At 48.8% G+C, this 19071-nt stretch overlaps 1 protein-coding gene across 1 annotated transcript in view; it reads right to left on the reverse strand.

Annotated features, from left to right (window-relative positions):
* Nucleotides 1-242: 242 nt before the first annotated feature.
* Nucleotides 243-19071, reverse strand: part of SEPTIN4 (septin 4) — a 35152-nt gene continuing 16323 nt past the window's right edge. Inside the window, exons 5-12 of the mRNA XM_060283105.1 lie at nucleotides 18933-19056; nucleotides 16657-16791; nucleotides 15354-15471; nucleotides 14564-14665; nucleotides 13816-13912; nucleotides 11995-12157; nucleotides 4706-4805; nucleotides 243-3922 (exon numbers count right to left, since the gene is read on the reverse strand). Of these exons, the coding sequence (XP_060139088.1) occupies nucleotides 3863-3922; nucleotides 4706-4805; nucleotides 11995-12157; nucleotides 13816-13912; nucleotides 14564-14665; nucleotides 15354-15471; nucleotides 16657-16791; nucleotides 18933-19056 (899 nt within the window). The 3' untranslated portion in view covers nucleotides 243-3862. The remainder of the gene's footprint in view (nucleotides 3923-4705; nucleotides 4806-11994; nucleotides 12158-13815; nucleotides 13913-14563; nucleotides 14666-15353; nucleotides 15472-16656; nucleotides 16792-18932; nucleotides 19057-19071) is intronic.

The raw sequence follows: 19071 nt of genomic DNA on the forward strand, positions 1-19071 counted from the left end.
GCAATGCAGTCCACGTGCTGACTCCTTATGCTGCACTCAAAGAATCACAGAATTTTAGATTTGGAAGGGACCACGAGGGTCATCCAGTCCAACCCCCCTGCAATGCAGGAATATTTTGCCCAACGTGGGGCTCAAACCCACAACGCTGAGAGTCAAATGCTCTACCAACTGAGCTATCATAGCAGTACACAGACCCACGCTTCAGACCCAAATCAGGAGGAGGCCCCAACAAACTCATGGAAATCAGCTACATTTATTAGCAGGATAAAAAATATTTCAACTGGAGCAATTTGAATGTATAAACCTATAATTATTATTTTTTACAGCTTTTAAATAAATAAAGCTTTCCTTCTCTTTTCTTGGTACAACCGTGCAAAGATATAGACCCTCTCTGTTTTTGGTAAGAAAATAGCAAGTTTTGGAAAATAAAGAAGCAAAACCAGAAACAATCATTCCTTTCCACCACAACACAAGCCTCCTTCACAGCTCCCCAAAATAAAGAGGTTGAGGCAGGGGGTGTTAAGGCATCATTTGCCAACCTGGTGCCCCCACCCTAGACAAAATGGTGGACTTCTTCCTCAGAGGTTTTTCAACAGAGGTTGACAGCCAGGGATTCTTCTGTTCTGAGATTCTATGCTACAAAGGTGTGAGTTTGTACATCTGGGGGCCGAGGGTCACCTCTCCACAGAAGGGCTGCCATCTCAAAAGTAAATCGGTTTTCCAAAGAACTTTCTCAATGCTCCACCACTCCAATTGCAGCAATAAAATAATAATAATAATAATAATAATAATAATAATATATCTAAAACTGAGTAACATGGAAAAGGGCATTTTGCCAACATCTCATGCAGAGGAACATGTGGAAATGTAACTTTTCTCAACCTGGGTGAGGGCGGGAAATAATAATTAATAACCAACAGTAAACCATAATTGACAATAATAATAAATATATCAAACAATAAAGGAATAACAAAAAGGCAGTAAGAAACCTAAGGAGTAAAAAGGGAGTATTTTGAAGCCGAGCTTATGCTAGGGTTGCCAACTTTTCGACCAGCCCCTGCTCTCCTGTACATTAATAGCAGGTTGATCTGCAGACATGGGTCTCGGGGCTGGAGGGAGGATTTTCCTGCCACGCCATGAAAAGCATCAGCTGCCAGTTTGTGCAAATCAAGGTGCTGTTGAAGGCACAGGAGCGGGCCAGGGTAGCTTCTTCCCTGGTTAGTTGGCAACCTGATCTATGGGTTTGGTGGCTCGATGCAAAAGTGGCCTAAAATCCAGGGCCTGCGGTGGTTGTGAGACACGATGTCTTATAGGCTTTCCTCATGTAAAGGCTTCTGCACAAGGTGACCATTGTGGCAGCGATTTTGGAGTCCCTGGCTGAATTTGGGCTCAACTCCAGATGATGCAACAGCCAGTCATGCAGGCAGCTTAAAACAAAGAGGACTCAGGCATCGCCACCACGGCAGCTAGCAGGAATCTCTGATGGTGCGAACAAGGAATAGAGCCTCCAGTGCCAGATGAAGCCTATCCCAGATGACCAGATGCTGGTAATATGAGGGAGTCTTTGCAAACCTCTTTTGCACAGCGGTTTCCTGTAGGGGCCTCTGGCAGAGCATGTTCAATGTTCCTTATGTTCCAACATGAAGTGAGGTTCTCCCAATTCTTTGGCTGCACAGGGCCCCCCGATATTTGGCACCTACAGGCAGGTGCCTTGGGCTTCCGCCCACCCGCTCAGGTCTCTTCCTTCTCTGTGGTTGGTGGAGAGAGAACAGCAAAGGTAGAGGTGGCTCATTGATTTAATGTAAAAAGGGGGGGCTAGATATTTTAGGAGGCCCAGCCACACTGAGCTGCGCATGCAGGACCCAAGCAAGCAGACTTTGTGAGGGTGCGTCCAGACCAGGGTTTGCCCTGCTTCTTCTCCAGATCGTTCCCCATGGAGGTCATTTCTTGAAACAGGAGATCTGCCCCACCTTCCACATGGAATGGGCTTGGATTCCAGCGGCTCTCTGACGGTCCTTTCTGACAACCCCAGGGAGAAGGCTGTGCAGAGGAGCTGGTGGCTTCGACAGCACCTCTCTGCCCTGAGTCCATCTCTCACCACCAGCCCCTTTTTACACATGAACGGTGAACGTACGGTTTGGAGACGGGGGTATTTTGCAGCTTGGCTCACTGACTCGATCTCTTCAAGCTTAGCGTGGCGCATGGATGCTCAGCAGAGATGGGGGTTTGCAGCAGGCTCACAAACACGGCTCCGAGGGATGCCCGCAGCATGCAGAAGCAGCCTCTGAAAAAGGTGTTGCTCAAGTTTATAGACCTCTTGGAAGATTTCTGGGCAAATTAGGCCACAGAGTAGAGGTTCAATCTGCGATTTGGCTCCAGTTCGAGTGTATTTGACTGAGTAAGAAAACACACCCTGATGCTCTCCTAGTTTGTGCCAGAAACCCTCATGACACGAAGAAGTAAATTTCTCAGGCCAATTGTCCATAAATTAACTTGCAAAAAAAATAAAATTCTTTTAATTCCGTGTTTTGCTTTGAGCATTTCTCAATTATGGGGGCTGGGAGGGTTGTTGTGTCCCCCACCCACCCAAAGGATATAAAATAAATGTATTTCTTATTCATAGGAACAAAGCCACCAAGGAGTTCTTGGATGCAAAAAGATATTGAACTCCCATTCATTTTAATTGGAGACCTTGCACCAGCTGCCAGCCAGAGTCTTTCAAATTAACTTAAAAAAATATTAAGAGCAAAAAAAAAAGTCAAATTTTAAAACAACCCCATGAGATCACCTTACCCCATTTATGCCCACTTGACTGCTTCAATGAGGAGAACTGGCACTGTTCCAGGTGCCACACAATATTCATCCTGCCCTTTTAAGAACTCCAACTTTTAGCACGGCAACATCTACACTTTGGAACTCCCTGCCTATTGACATCAGGCAGGCACTTCCACTGTACTCTTTTTGGCTCCTGCTAAAAGCATTCTTGGTTAAACAGTCCTACCCAGATGTTAGAAAGCCGGTGCAAGTTTTAATCTGTTTTCCGTCAACTGTTACTTTAAGTTTCCGAAAGTCTTAAATTATCATTGTCACTTCTTATTGAGAATTTCATTGTTCTATCTTTTTGGTAAATTGCTTTGAAGGTGGTTGTGGGTTTTTGTTTTTACAATCAAGTGATGTATAAATTTTATGAAATAAATAAAATTTGATCTCTCAAACAGGCAGTTTGATAATGCATCTGAGTTTCAAATTTGTAATTTCACCTATAATGTGCCCCGTCATAAGTTTTCGGCAACGGAGAGGGCAGACGGTATGTTTGATCAGAAAAGTGACTCATATTAAAAAGAAAAAAAATCTGGTGCCTTGGCCTAGGCAGAGAGGAACACGGGCAAAAGCTAAGGTTGCCATGGTGGGATTTGCTGGGCAAATGATCAGAGGATACACACTGCCGTCAGCTAGAAGCAGGAAATCCCATTTTGCTGAATTCTTCTGGAGCTGGAAAAGGAGGTATTTGAATTGCACGTGAATTGCACCCAAATCATTATCACAATGGCTGCCAAAGGGTTCAGGCCAGGCAGGAGAGCAAGAGGCAGAACATTCTCACATGCTGGAGAGTCGCAGGCAGAATCTTTGGCGCCCGGGCGAGCTCCTCGTTCCTTAGGAAATCCGATCTAGAAGCAGGGTGGAGTGTCGATTATAAGGCGGATGATCATTGCATTGGATGGCCGTTAGCTTAAGGTGCAAGGTGCATTGCCAGGGCCAAGCGCTGGGGAGGGGCACATGGATCAGCTGAGATGTAAACATTTTGTGTCTCTGGGGGGTGCGGGGAGCAAAGGTGTTTTTGCAGGATCTGAGGGGTCGGGGGCTAGTGGGCATCTTCCATCTGCCGCTGGATTTTCTGCAACATGTCCTGCATTCGGCGTAACTGAAAAGGGGGCGGGAGAGAATTAGACCTGAGAGTTCCTTTTGTTGGATTGCAAGGCACAAACATTATGCACCACCACCACCACCCTTGATAGTGGGCCTGGGTCTTTTAAATCGTGGCTCTGTTCCCTCTGATGTGGCTGGCTCTAGCCATAAACCACAAGGGGGGGGGGGAAATTAGAGGAAGACATGCCAATTTATTTTGGTGGTTAGCAAATTCACATTTAGGCTGCTCTTAATTTAGGAAATCTCCGAGCGGTTAAATCTAGAATCACCCATACTGTCGAGGGTTTGGCGGGGTCAGTCTGGATGATGCCCTGAGAACCTCCCAATTTTGGGGGTCCTGTACCCAGTGAGGGTTGCAATCTTAGGCAGGAGGTTGCTGAACTAGCCGGACAAGTTTGTGACTTTAGGCGGCCGCTTAAGTGTCCAGCATCCCAAAAGAATGAGCTCAGTTGAAAGAGCTACCACTAAGTGATGAGGGCCCTGCAGGCTAGCAGGCGAGACCCACAGGGGCTGACCAGATGCCCCAAAGGGAAACCCTCAAGGACTTGAGCGCAAGAGCTCTCTCCCCTCCACCAAGTGCTATTCAGAGGCATTGCTGCTGCTTCCGGCTGGGGATAGCCCTCTCCATGAATTTGTGTGATCCGCAAAGTTGGTGGCCCCCACTGCCTCCTGCGGCCGCGAGTTCTTTGTCTGTTTGGGGCGCTTCCCAGCCCTACTGGGCTCCCACCTCTCTTTCGCTCTCATCTCTGACCTGCAGGTAACCCACCCTGCCACTCACCTCGTCGTCCTTCTCCCGGATCAGCTTCTCTGTCTCCACATCTGGTGTTGAAGGGATGGCCGGGATGGGGAAATCTGTCCCACTTTCTCTTGTCAATTTGCTATTTATTTATTTTAAAAGAGAGAGAAAAAGAGAGAGAAGCCATCAAGGCCAAAAGCACCAGAGATGTGTTTGCACCCACCACCACCCCGACTCTGCAAGACACGGCTGTTCAGAGATGCCTAAACTACTAACACTTCTGCTCCATCTCCACCCTGCACCGAGGTCCTTAAATCTACTCGCTTAACTGCCACCCTACAAGGCTGTCACAAAGACACCCAACAGTTAAAATGGAGAGGAACACCTTGGGGGGGGGGGAAGCCCAGCGTCAGGCTCTTGGGGAAAGTGTTGCTCTCAAATTGCTCTTCACCCCCCGCAAAGCTTACCTAAATAAGTAGGACTTTCTGAGCCTTCACAGCGAACCAGAGTGTTGAACCTCCTCTGGGAACTCATTCCAGAGTCTTGGGGCTCTTGCAAAGAAGGACTTTCCTCCTCTGTCGGTCTGATCCAACAAGGGATGTTCTTAAGGAGCATCTAGAGATACAAGAGGTCGTCCCGTCCCCCGCCCCTGTCCCGTCCAGATCTGGCTGGGCTACAACTCCCAACAGCAGTAGCAGACCTTGGGGCTCTCAAATTCCAGCAGCGTCCTGCGCAATGCCAAAATTCGGCTCCCCTCCGCCTTGTGCTCTCCATTCTGAATCATAGTTGTGGCACCTCCCCACCCCCCTCCAAGTGGTTGCGCTCCCCTCAGTCCATGTCTGCCATCAGCCCCAGTCAGTGTGGCCAATGGTCAGGAATCCTGGTCTCCTGGTCTGCAAGCCCAGCCAGGTCACTGAGCATCTGTGGGCTAAGTTGAACTGTGGAACTCGCTCCCACAAGATGTAGCGATGGCCCCCAGCTTGGATGGCTTTAGAAGAAGACTAGGCAGATTCATGGAGGAGGAGGAGGCTATCAATCATGGCTACCAGTCTGCCATGGAGAGAGTTGTTGTTGCCAGTGTGTAGACAGGATGCTTGACTAGGCGGGTCTTCTAAGAACCTTCTAAGATAGGTGGCTTTCAAAAGATGGAAGTGCAGGATAAGTTCTGCTGACAGGGAGCTCACGGTGGGTGTGCAGCTACAGACACCCCATCCTGCTTTTTCTTTGGTGAGGTAGTCTGAGTCCAAATAAAGGACTGTCTTCTGGAAAGGACACCACCTGGCTTGGCGTTCAGTGGGTCCCAGGTTCAGGCCTCCAAATTGGTTTCTCCAGGCAGGGCTGGGAGAGGCTTCCCCTCTGAAAGTCTCCACAGACGCTGCTGCCAGTCAGTGTAGACAATACTGGGTGCGTCTGTCTCAATCGAAGCTCTCTATATAATATTTCCGTGGCTCGATAAGTGGCCGAAGGGCAGAGATACTGTTGCAAAGGCAGATTAGTGGATTTGGAAGAGGGGAATTAACAGAGTATTGTGCAGTAAACGCTTGTGAAAATATACCATTAAGTTTTTTTTTTTAATGTCAGCAGGGGCTCATGACATTCCCAAGCATATGGGTCCCTCCCATTCAATTTCTCTCCAACTTCTTCTACCTCATCCCCAGTCACAAGCTCCTGTGATGGAGAGAAGCATCAAAAAGTCAGGGCACATCCCCAGAGGTACCATCACGCACAATGGTCTTTGGAGAAGCGCTGGTTCTTGGTTCATGTGGGAACCCTGTGCCATGTCAAGCTTGCTGAGAGATGTGTTTCCTGAGCCGTGATTCCTGCATTGCAGGGGGTTGGACTAGATGACCCTTGGGGTGTGTCCCTTCTGACTCTGTCATTCTGTGAGTCTATGTTCCATCCACAGGCCCCTTCCTACTCCCTCTCGCCTCTGAATGCAGTACCACAATCCTGCTTTGTCCCCACCCTAAAAGGTTCTTAGGGTAGTAGCAGAAGATATGGGATGACCCAGAGCACCTCGGCCAACCACCATAAAGGATACTGATGCTATAAGAGGGCCAGTGTGTGCAGTGGTTAGGGAGTCAGACTCAGACCTGGGAGAGACCAGGATTCAAATCCCTACTCGGCCACTGGGTGACCTTGGGCCAGTCTCTGTCTTCTCTCAGACTAGACTGCCTCACAAGATTGTTGTGCACATCATATGATGAGGAGAACCATGTACACCACCATGAGTTCCTTGGAGGAAAAGGTGAGGTATAAATGTGATAATTGAAATAGATAAATGCAATGCTGCTTCGTAGAGTCATCTGGATCTGGTGACAGTCTAGATCAGGCATCCCCAAACTGCGGCCCTCCAGATGTTTTGGCCCACAACTCCCATGATCCCTAGCCAACAGGACCCAGTGGTCGGGGAAGATGGGAATTGTAGTCCAAAACATCTGGAGGACTGAAGTTTGGGGGTGCCTGGTCTAGGGCAGGCATAGGCAAACTCCGGCCCTCCAGATGTTTTGGAACTACAATTCCCATCATCTCTAGCTAACAGGACCAGTGGTCAGGGATGATGGGAATTGTAGTCTCAAAACATCTGGAGGGCCAGAGTTTGCCTATGCCTCGTCTAGGCCCTCTGAACGTTTCAAGGCTGACTTGAAAATTCAGTGCAGTTCTTGATCCCCCAACCAAACTCTCCAATGATCGGGAGGCCAGCCTGGAGAGTAACTAGAGTGGAGGGAAAGAAGAACATGGCACATGGCCTTGAGGAATGAGGAGTGGGTCATGGGCGGCCATCTGCCAAAGATTATTTAGCTATGGTTCCAGCACTGGAGGGGGTTGGGCTAGATGGCCCTTGGGGGTCCCTTCCAAGTCTACAATTCTATGATCCTGTTCTGATGCACTCCGTCAAAAGCCAGGCTGTGCAGTGTATCAATGCCCCCCCTTCCTCCGCACAGCAAACTTAGTGAGGTGGAGGGCAAATCCATGAAACGGGCTTCCCTATCTCCCATGTACCCCTCCCCCCCCAAAAAAAAATCCTTGTGCTATGACTTCTCCAGTTGTCCAGTGATGGCAATATGACACTCAAGAATCTGCTTCGACAACCCTTGCTGGGTGAGAATCTACTTCAGGGGTCGGAAACCTCCAACCCATGAGCCAAATTGGGCCTAACAAGGGTCCCTGTTTGGCCCACGAGGCCGTTGCCCACAAGCCATGCCCTACGTTTAAAGGGCTGTCACGTGATGACTTTTAAGCAGTGTTTGGATGGCCATCTCTCAGGGATTCTTTAGCTGTGACTCCTGCATTGCAGAGGGTTATGCTAGAAGACTCCTTGGGGGTGGGGTCCCTTCCAACCCTACAATTCCACGATTCTGCCAGGGGACAGGCAGTCGCATCCAGCCTCAGCCGATTAGCGGGCCATCAAAGCGCTTTCCAAGCCCTGAAAAGTGCTTTGAAGTCCCTGCAATCATTGCCTGACGCAGAGGCGATGCATCCCGTTTCTCTTCTGGAGGTGAAGTAGGAAGTACTTTGCCCTGCCGCCGCTGCCCCCACTGAATTCCTTCTGCCACCGCCACATCCACCATTGGTGGAGAAGTGTCACCACCACCAGCGCTGATCCTGGGCAAGATTGCACTGATTTCGGGCAAGATCTCAACCAAATGGGCACCACCTTGCCCCCAAATTGGTGCTCATGGCGGTATTGCTTCTCTGTCGTTGGAGGAGGCGGTGGTGGAGCAGGCAGGGCATCTGTGGGCATGCCGCCTGGGGGTTTCTGCTGCCTGAGGCAGAGGCTTCACCCTGCCTAATAGGTGAGTCGGCTCTGACATCACATGATTTACAGCTTGCACTGGCAACCTTCTGGGGTTGCGTGGCAGAGGTAGGCGGGGCCAAAGGCAGGAAGTGGGTGGGGCCAGAGGCAAAGCTGGTCTCACCCAACAGCAGTGACCTTCCCTTGATGTCTTTACGGCCCAATTCTCCTTTGCTTGTGAAGCTCCCACCCGCTTCAACAGAGCTGACCCCAAACCACATCCTATATTGTTGTTTTCTGTCCTGTTAACGAACAAGTCCTCCCTCAATCCCCCCTCTCACCCCCTCCCCACCTGCAGGCATTGTTACTTATGCTTACGACAACAACACCCCTTTGCCAAGTGTGGGGCACGAGGGCAGATGACCCTTTTGGGTCAATAGTTCCGTGCTCCCCCCCCCCAAAAAAAGCCCTTTTGCTTTCCCACAGACACAATGCAAGGGGCCGAGACAAGGATGGGTTAGAAAGAAAATAATTTATGTAAAAATGCACGGACGCCAGACAAAACACAGGTCTCCAGGAGAGAGAGAAAGAGAGAGGAGGAGGAGGAGGAGGAGGAAGTTGGTGACGCAGCCCCAGGGTGTGGGGCGGGTGGGAAACGCTGTGCGGATCTTCGGCCGGGAAAGGGGACCTCGGTCGCTCACTCCATAGAACAGTCGCTGCAGCAGAGTCTCAAAGATGAGGAGTCCCTCCTTGGTTCCCCCAAAAAGATGGCGGCAAGCAGAACAAGGGAATTGAAACACTAGGCTTAGATTCACCATCAGGGAAACCGAGGCAGAAGGCGGCGGAGACATTGCAGGGGGTTGGGCTAGATGACCCTTGGGTTCCCTTCCAACTCTACAATTCTATGTTTCCCATTATGTTGGTCTTGCCCCTTGATATTTTGGGGGGGGCTCATAGCTGATGATGCAGACAGAGGGAGGGGAGTGCAGAATAATACCCTAGACAACGGAAAGGCCAAACCATGGCTTGTGTAGGCAGAGCTTATGGTTTGGGTGTGATGCACATAGAGGCGAACTTAGGGTCCCCTGGGCCCTTGGTAAGGAGTTGTATCAGCACCCACTATCAGAAAAAAACACTTTTTTGCAATTGCCACATTAGAAATTGCAATGGTGCCTCAGTTTTCGAGCGTCTTGGAAGCCAAACGTTTTGGTTTTCGAATGCCAAAAACCCGGAAGTAATTGCTTCCATTTTTGAACGTGCCTCTGAAGTCGAATGGCTTCTGCTGCATGTTTTTCGATTTTTCCAATTGAACTTGCAGCCAGCCCTTTGCGCCTTGGTTTTCAAATGTCTCAGAAGTCGAATGGTCTTCCGGAACGGATTACGTTCGAGAACTGAGGTACCACTGTACTACATTTTACACAGCCCTAGTACTCAAAGTGTCCAGAGTGAGGGCAGGGCAGAAGGGAGGAAAAAATCGCATGCCTTCATGCCGCAGTGCAAGATGGACGGGAGGCTTCTCCTGGAAATGAACTCGCCATAACAGTGACGAGGGTGTGGCCACACATGCCATACACTCCCTAGTCTGGTAGGTGATTTTTGTCAGCCCCCACTTGTTCAGTCTACGTCCCCGGCAGGGTCTGGCTTCGCCAACCCCTAGGTACACCTCTCTGTGTGGTTGTGTGTGTGTTCCCCTCCCCTTTGGCCGAGTGACAGGAATTCCGACTCCAGGGAGCAAAGGGGCAGTCACGGAATGTTGGCAAACTGCAACTCTTGGGGAGAAAGCGAGAGGTCAGTTTAGATGGGGATTGAATGCAAGCAGAAGGGGGCAGAAGAGGAAGGCAGCTAAGAGCAGAGGAGATCCAGAACGGGGTAAGAAGCTAGCAGCCCGAGGGAAGGAAAAGGGTCGTGGGCTAAGAAGCGTGGAGATCAGGGAATCACGAGAGTTCGGGGCAAGACCTGAGAGAGAGGCATGTGGAAAAGAATGCATTAAGGAGTTGAGGAAGGACTTAGGTAGCAGCAAGGTAGGTGGACTGTACATGCTCCTGGTATAGAAGGAGAGGGTGGGCATATGAGATTCAGAGACTGACAGGCTACAGACCAAAGAGGCAAAGAAAGCCACTAGGGGGAGCTGGAATTCAATCTACCAGTTGGAATTAATCAAAGTAAACTCATGCTGGGGAGTCCCTCAGATGACCTTCTCCAACCTGGCACCAACCAGATGTTCTGGACTAAAACTCACGCAGCACATAGACTGTGGAACTCCCTCCCACAGGAGGCAGTGATGGCCACCAACCGGAATGGTTTTAAGAGAGGGTTAGACAAATTAATAGAGTATGGTTACCAGATTTTTTTCAATGAATCCGGGGACACTTTTATTTTTTTGAAGCTGAGTAGCAACAGGGAGTCAGTAGTGGGGGTGGTGAGGCAAAAGACCCTGGGCCCAAGCACACATACATATTGTAAAAGGTGCAAAGCCCTTCTTTTGCACCCTGTGAAACATAAATCCGCAGAGTTTTTTAAAAAAACTGGGCAACGGCGCGCCGCCTGCCCGTGACTCCCAAGCCTTCCCCGATCTCCTGCTCTCTTCCCCCTTCGTTTTGACAGATCAGGGGAGGCTCAGGAGTCACGGGGGCGGGGCGGCTGTTGCCCAGGACGGGCACAAGGCATGCGGTTTCTCTGCCAGGCAAGGTGCAAAGCCCGTCTTTCGCACCCTGTGAAACAGAAATGCACAGTTTTTTTCAATCACACCGCGCACCTGCACAGATACGGCGCTTCAGGTTGCGGGCTTTTCACATTGCAAACGGGCCTCTGGAACGGATCCCGTTCACAACCAGAGGTACCACTGTATTGAAAAATAAATCTACAATAAGCTGAAAACCAGAAGCACACATCAATGCTCTGCATGCCTGGGTAGGCTTGCCTAAACGGAAATGTTTTTAGCAGGCACCAGAAAGAGTACAGCAAAAGTGCCTGCCTTAAGTCAAGAGGCGGGGAGTTCCAAAGTGCAGAACAGGCATTATAAGCTATTTCCGCAGAACTAAGCAATCAAGTGGGTGTATAAGGGGTAAGGTGATCCTGCAAGTAAACTGGTCCCAAGTTGTTGGGGGGGGGTTGTGTGTGTGTTTTTGTAACCCTTTAAGAGAAAAGGGGTGGGGGGCAGGCAGTTTCTTTTAAAAAATGCTCCAAATAAACCAACGGATTTCAATTGTGCAATAATTTATTTCAGTTGCAAAATGGTGGCCTGCTGTGGTTTTAATAAACTCAAGTCCTGCTTTGGGGGGCGGGGGCTAAAACAATAGTGTTTTTTGGTTTTTTTAATAAAAAAAGAAGAGATAATGATCTTGGAATCGTAGGCAGCGCTAACCTTCCTGCAGAATCCTTCTCTCTCTCTCTGTCTTACACCCTCGCCCCAGCTGGGGGCCCTGTCCATCTCTCCGCCTGAAGCCTGTTATTAGGGTGGAGGGGGGCAAGAGCATGTTATTGAGGTCAGGGAGGGGGAGCCGCGCTCCGTCCCAGAGGGGGGGGGCATATCCTCCCCACTCCCTGATCGATCGCACCTGCCCCAGATAAGACGCGCGAGCGCACACGGGCTTACTTGCGATTCCTCTCTTTGACCACCATCCTGGTCATGCTTTGGATGCACTGCGCCCGGTAGTTCTCGTAGTGGGTCTCCCGCGTCACGTCCTTCAGGTCCTGCATGTGGGTCCTCACCAGCATGGTCCGCAGCTTGACAAAGTCACAGTGCAGAGGGTTCTCCACTGTGCAGGAGAAGGCGGCATTAGTGGGTGGAACTCCCCACCACATGACATGGCGATGGTGCAAATTAATTAAGAAATTAAGAGAAGTCTTGTTATTGCGCGGCTATTAGCCATGATGCTCCATTTCCTGGAAGCCACAGGAGGGGAGAGGGCTCTTGTTTCAGCCACTGTGAGAACGGGATACTGGACACCCCCCCCCCCCAGGAGGGTTTTTCTTTCATTCCAGCTTCCAGATCCAATTGTTCAGGGCCAGAGCAGGCATTATAAAAGGACATGGTGTGATGTCATATCATTCATGGGCTGATACTTGGGGAGGGGGGATAGATAGAGGCGGGGCAACATTAGGTCACATGACTTTTTCCTCTAGTTGTTACCAGAGAGATGCGAGGCTATTCCTCTATCTGCACACAAGCCGTGCTTTCCTCTTAATACCTAGTTCAGCACTCAGGGAGCAGGGTTTCGAGCAGGCATCCACAAACTCGGCCCCTTTGGGACTACAACGCCCATCATCCCTAGCTAACAGGACCAGTGGTCAGGGATGATGGGAATTGTAGTTCCAAAACATCTGGAGGGCCGAGTTTGGGGGTGCCTGGTTTAGAGGCACCAAAATCTTTCTGGGACTTCTACCCCATTGCTTGCAAAGGTAAGACATCCCACTGCCAAAATTAATTATTTCAAGCCCCTGTAACTGGTCATTAATTCAATCTGTAATCAGTTTTGGGCTGGCTTTGCTCTGCTTCCTGCATGGGCCCGCTAAGCAATTTGTTGCTGCTGCTGCTGCTGTTGTTGTTACTACAATTACTGCTACAAAAATTTCTATACTGCCCTTCATCCGAAGATCACAGGGCCATTCACAATAAAAACACAAAAATGCATACCATAATAACAAACTAAAACAATGACCAACAGTTTAAAAGGCTAACTAAACAAAGGGATGAGAAGAGAGGAATGTTTTTGTCTGGTGCCTAAAGATATGTAATGAAGGTGCCAGGCCAGCCTCCCCGGGGAGAACATTCCATGAGTGGGGAGCCACCACAGAAAAGGCCTGTTCTCGTGTTGCCACCCTCTAGACCTGTTAAGAAGGAGGCACATGAATAAAGGTCTCAGATGAAGAAGCTCAAGGTGGCAAACATGGTTCACCTCCTTCACGTTTTATCCTCACCTCAACCCTGTGAGGTAGGTTAGACTGAGAGTAAGTGACTGGCCCAAGGTCACCCAGTGAGCTCCATGGTCAAGTGGGGATTTGAACCCTGGTCTCTCCCAGGTCCTAGTCAAACACTCTAATCAATACATCACACTGCCTCTCTTGAGACCAAGCTCTGGCCTAGTTTGGGCATCATGGAAAGTCAAACGTTTGATTGATTGTTTGCATTTATATCTCACCTTTTCCTGCAAGGAGCTCAAAGTACTTTTCCTCCCCCCCCCCATTTTCTCCCTACAACAACCCTGAGAGGTAGGTTAGACTGAGAGGCAGTGGCTGAGCTCAAGGTCGCCTAGTAAGATTCATGGCTGAGTGGTGGGGATTTGGTCCCCCCAGGTCCTAGACCGACACTCTAACCACTATGCCATGCTACCTCTTGCCTCCAAATCCGAGATAAGTGGCTTTCCTTGCAGGCACAGCAGAACCAGCACAATCTAGGAAGGGCGCTGGTGGTTACCTTCCACGATGCCCCATGGATACAGCCTCCCACGGATCCGCCGGCCTTTGGTCTCCACCACCGTGTTGCTCCCAATGACGGCAAAAGGGATGCTCTCCTGGAAGAGGACAGGGGAAGTCAGGGCCTCGTGGCATTGCAAAGAACACAAGTGGCTGTTTGCTAAATATTAGCAGCACAGAAATAGGGAAGGGATGGCTCAGGAGGTTTCTGGCCTGTGTCACTTTGAAAAGCATTCATTTGTAAATCCTTTAAGGAGTTCAAGGTAGCATATGAGTCTCCTGCACCTCTTCATTTAATCTACACAACAGCCCTGTGAGGTTGGTTAATCTGAGAGGCAGTGACTGGCCCAAAGTCACCCAGTGAGCTTCAGGGATGAGTGGGATTCGAACCCTGCTCTCTCAGGTCCTAGTCCAACACTCTAATCGCTACACCATCCCTGGCTCCCCATTTCCACCTTAAAGGAATGTTAAGGGGTCACGGGGTGTAGCTCAGTGGCAGAGCATCTGCTTGGCATGCAGAAGGTCTCAGGTTCAATCCCCAGTGGCATCTACAGGTAAGGCTGAAATCTGAAACCCTGGAGAAGCTGCTGCCAGTCAGTGCAAAGAATACTGAGCTAGATGGGCCAGTGGTTAAACACCATATAAAGCTGAATTCCAATGTTCTTACATTTTCACACACACACGTATAATGTATTTAAACAGGCATTTCAACACATATTTTTTTTCACAAAATATATCCTCCCCCTCACCTTGAGGGCTTGATCCTGAAGCTTGAAATCGTCATCTTCATCCGAATCACATTCAGGAAACTGGTAGATGCGGATCCCAAACTGATCAATTTCATCGCGGATCTGAAGAAGAGGAACTTAAAATTTATACACAGCTCAATTGTAAAGAGCAAACAAACTTCAAAGCACTTTACCCCCCCCCCCCAAAAAAAAGATTTAAAAAAATAAAATTGCCAATAAGAAAAACTAGCAATAACCATCTAAGACATTTGTAAAGTTAAAATAACAATAGACTCTAAATCGCTTCAGCTTTCTAAGCATTTTGGTAGGCTTGTCTAAACAAAAATTTTAGCAGGTGCTGAAAAGAGGGTAGTGAAGGCGCTTTGCCTGATATCAAGAGGCAGGGAGTTCCAAAGTGTAGGTGCCACACGACTCGATCTGGGTTCTAACAAATGCAGAACGTGTATTACGTGGCATCTGTAACAGCGCCAGTTCCATCAACTGAGTGGGTGTGCATGGGGTAACCAGAATCCTAGAACTGTAGAGTTGGAAGGAACCCGAAGGGTGATCTTGTACCCACTGTATCTGGTTAGCCGCTGTGAGAACAGGTTGCTGGAGCAGATGGACTCCCTTTGGCCCGATAGTAGCCACGAGGCTCTTCGGATGCTCCTCTGCCAGGCGTGAGAGGATCTCAGGTCACAACAGATATCCTGGGACAAATGCACTTCTCCCTGGACTTCCCACTGCCCAGGAAAGTAGCCAGGGCCACCAGGAAGGCCCTCATCTCCCCTCCCCGCTCCCAATTCCTCACCTTATTCTTCATCCGCTCGACCTCGGAAGGCATGAGAGTGTCCGCTTTGGCTAGAACTGGAACGATGTTGACCCGCTGGTGGAGAGCCTTCATGAACTCGACATCCAGAGGCCGCAGCCTGCCAAGGAGACAGTGCAAGTCTCAAGTGTACAGCGCGCACACACTCACACACACTGCTTGGGGAAGACTCAGTGGCAGAGCAACATGCAGAACATCCCAGATTCATTCTCCAATGGCATCTCCAGGTAAGGGTTTGGAGACACGCCTACCTGAATCTCTGGAGAGCTGCTGCTAGTCAGGGTAGACAAAACTGAACAAGAGCCGCCAATGGTCTGACTAGCGTAAGGCAGCTTTCTAATTAATCCAGCTCTCTCTTTTTAACCATAAGGACTAGAATCTTTGTTTTTAGGGGAAGGCCTCAGTGGTAGAGCTTGGGAGACAGACGCCTGCCTGATAATCCTGGAGAGCTGCTGCTAGTTAGTGTAGACAGCACTGAGCAAGGCAGGCCAATGGTTAGACTCAGTATAAAGCAGCTTCCTGTGCTCCTAGGCTTATTTTCTGTTTAGTTTTTTTATTAAGTGGTTTATAATATTTTCAAAAGGGACCCAGGTGGCGCTGTGGTTAAACCACTGAGCCTAGGGCTTGCTGATCAGAAGGTCGGCGGTTCGAATCCCTGCAACGGGGTGAGCTCCCGTTGCTTGGTCCCAGCTCCTGCCAACCTAGCAGTTCGAAAACACGTCAAAACGCAAGTAGATAAATAGGAACCGCTACAGCAGGAAGGTAAACGGCGTTTCCATGTGCTGCTCTGGTTTGCCAGAAGCGGCTTTGTCATGCTGGCCACATGACCTGGAAGCTATACGCCGGCTCCCCCGGCCAATAATGTGAGATGAGCGCGCAACCCCAGAGTCGGTCACAACTGGACCTAATGGTCAGGGGTCCCTTTACCTTTACTTTTTAATATTTTCAAAACACAGTAAGGAAAACTTCAAAATTGTATTTTCTTTGCTGCATAATGAGCCCAGGTGATGTGGTCCAAGATGCACACTGAGGTCTTAGCTGGTTATTTTTGCAACATCACCAAGTTTCGTCTTTCTATTCAAATTATTTCATTGAATCATAGAATTGCAGAGCTGAAAGGGACCCCAAGGTTCATCTAGTCCAACCCCGCATGGCTTGCATTGGGAGGTTTGGATGTCTTGCAGCAATTTGGGACATATCCGTCAGTTTCAGCTTCTCATCTGCCCAATTTTTAGTTGAGTTCTGCAACCATCCCATGCCCAGGCAGGTCAGAATCAGTTCGTACCCATGGCCAAAGGGCGAGATGAAGTAGAGGCAGCAGTGGACGCGGTTGTCCAGGATGTTCTTCCGGTTCAGGCCGCTCTCGTCCCGGAAGTACTGTTCAAACTGCTGGTCTACATAGTCAGCCACCGGCTTCCAGCTGCAGAGGGAATTGGGCAGGCTTTAGAGAGCAAAGAATCACCAATATGGTGCCCACGGGCACTAGTGTGCCCACCAGCGTTTCCCATGGCGCCCACAAAAGGTCTGAGTAAATATCCTGAGTTCCCCAAGCCCCATACCTAATCAGAGGCTAGGCAAGACATCTGCCATGGCTTCTGTATTTACGGTATTTATTTATTTGTTCGTTTCTTTGTTTCTTTGTTTGCTTACTTGCTTCTCTACTGTTATTATAATCTTTTATTTGTCTGTTTTTACCATAGCAACTCAAAGCGGTTTACAACTATTTTAAACAAACCAACACAAGCAGACCTTAAAAGCAACATAAACAAAAAATCTAAAAGATGTTTAAGTATACTTTCCCCAAAAAACCTGAAGCTTTTCTATTGGGATTGATGGGAGAGGAAATAGCAAAAGGAGATCAGAGATTATTTATGTATGCTACAACTGCGGTGAGGACTTTATTAGACCAAAAATGGAAATTATAAGATATACCGACGATTGAGGAGTGGCAGACGAAGATGATTGACTATGCAGAGATAGCAAAGTTGACCTGCGGGATCCGTAAGCAGGAAGAGACAAAGTTCCAAAGGGAATGGAGTAAATATATTGACTATATAGAGAAGAACTGTAGAAGTTTAAAGACACTTGCAGGACTCAAATAAATCCTACGAACTGGTTTTAAACATGTGGGTAAAAAGGAACTGCGAGATAAGAGTGAGAAATAAAGCCGAATGACGGGAGGGAGGGAAGTCGCAGCTCGGCAGAGCGAAATGATTTGAGATGGGTGAATATAAGATTAATAAACATTTTTTTTGGGGGGGGGGAATCTAAAAGACAACTGCATTTTGAAAAACTAGATTAAAACATTTCGCCCGAACGAAAAGGGCTTAGATAATTAAAAGCTAAAGGCCTGGTGAAAAAGGAAAGCTTAGTATTTCCTATTTTATATTTATATTCATAATTTAGATTTACATCTCACCTTTTTCTTTCCAATGAGCTCAAGGTGGGGTACGTAACTCTCTCTCACTCCTCATTTAATCCCCACAACAACCCTATGAGGTTGGTTAGGTTGAGAGGCATATTACACCGATTCTGGTCCGGCTGGACTGGCTACCAATTAGCTCCAGGCCCAATTCAAAGGGCTGGTTTTGACCTATAAAGCCTTAAACAGCTCCGGACCGCAATACCTCAAGGACCACCTCTTTCCATATGAACCTACCCAGACCCCGAGATCATCTTCTGAGGCCCTTCTTCATGTGCCCCCTCCACATGGAGGTTTGGAGGGTGGCTATACAAGAACAGGCCTTCTCTGCAGTGGCTCCCCATTCACAGGATGCTCTCCCCAGGGAGGTTCACCTGGTGCTTTCATTATACACATTTAGGCGCCAGACAAAAACGTGACATCCAATGCCCTTTTAAAATGTGTTGGGGAGGGGTGTTTATTGGGCTTTTATTTCTATGATGTAGTTTGTGTTTTTATATTGTGATTTTATGTTGTAACCACCCTGATACTTGCGGGTATAGGGTAGTATACAAATTTAATAGTTATTTAGCTAATAATAATAATAATAATAATACAGTCATACCTTGGAAGTCGAACAGAATGCATTCCAGAAGTCCAATCAACTTCCAAAATGTTTGGAAACCCAAACGCAGCTTCTGATTGGCTGCAGGAAGCTCCTGAGGCCAATCAGAAGCCGCAGAAGCCCCGTCAGATGTTTGGGTTCCAAAGAACATTCGCAAACCGGAACACTCACTTCTGGGTTTGCGGTGTTAGGGAGCCAAAACGTCCGAGTACCAAGGCGTTTGGGATCCAAGGTACGACTGTAATAATAATAATAATAATAATAATAATAATAATAATAATAATAATATCCAGGCCCTAGATGAACTAGTTTCACTGGCAGCTCTCACCTGGATCCTGCTCTCATGGGATTTACCTGCCCCACAGCCAGCTAGACTTTGTCTCCCATATACTATTTTTATCCCTCCTTGGCCCCCACCCAAAGGTCAATGGCTTAATGGGATTCCCTCCAAGCGGCTCTGCTGTGAAGCTGCCAGGGCTAATTCCTCTCTGCTTCTCTTCTGCCCCCACCCCCACCCCCTGGGAGGTGGCCGTACCACTCTGTGTTGTTCAAGGCATCTCCAAAGCCTGGCGTGTCCACGATGGTCAGGCGCAGTTTGACGCCCTTCTCCTCGATGTCCACCACATGCTTGGTGATCTCCACCGTCTGGAGGATCCGTTCTGGCCGTGGGGAAG

This window comes from Zootoca vivipara, chromosome 15 (assembly GCF_963506605.1).
Source record: "Zootoca vivipara chromosome 15, rZooViv1.1, whole genome shotgun sequence".
Taxonomy (NCBI): domain Eukaryota; kingdom Metazoa; phylum Chordata; class Lepidosauria; order Squamata; family Lacertidae; genus Zootoca; species Zootoca vivipara.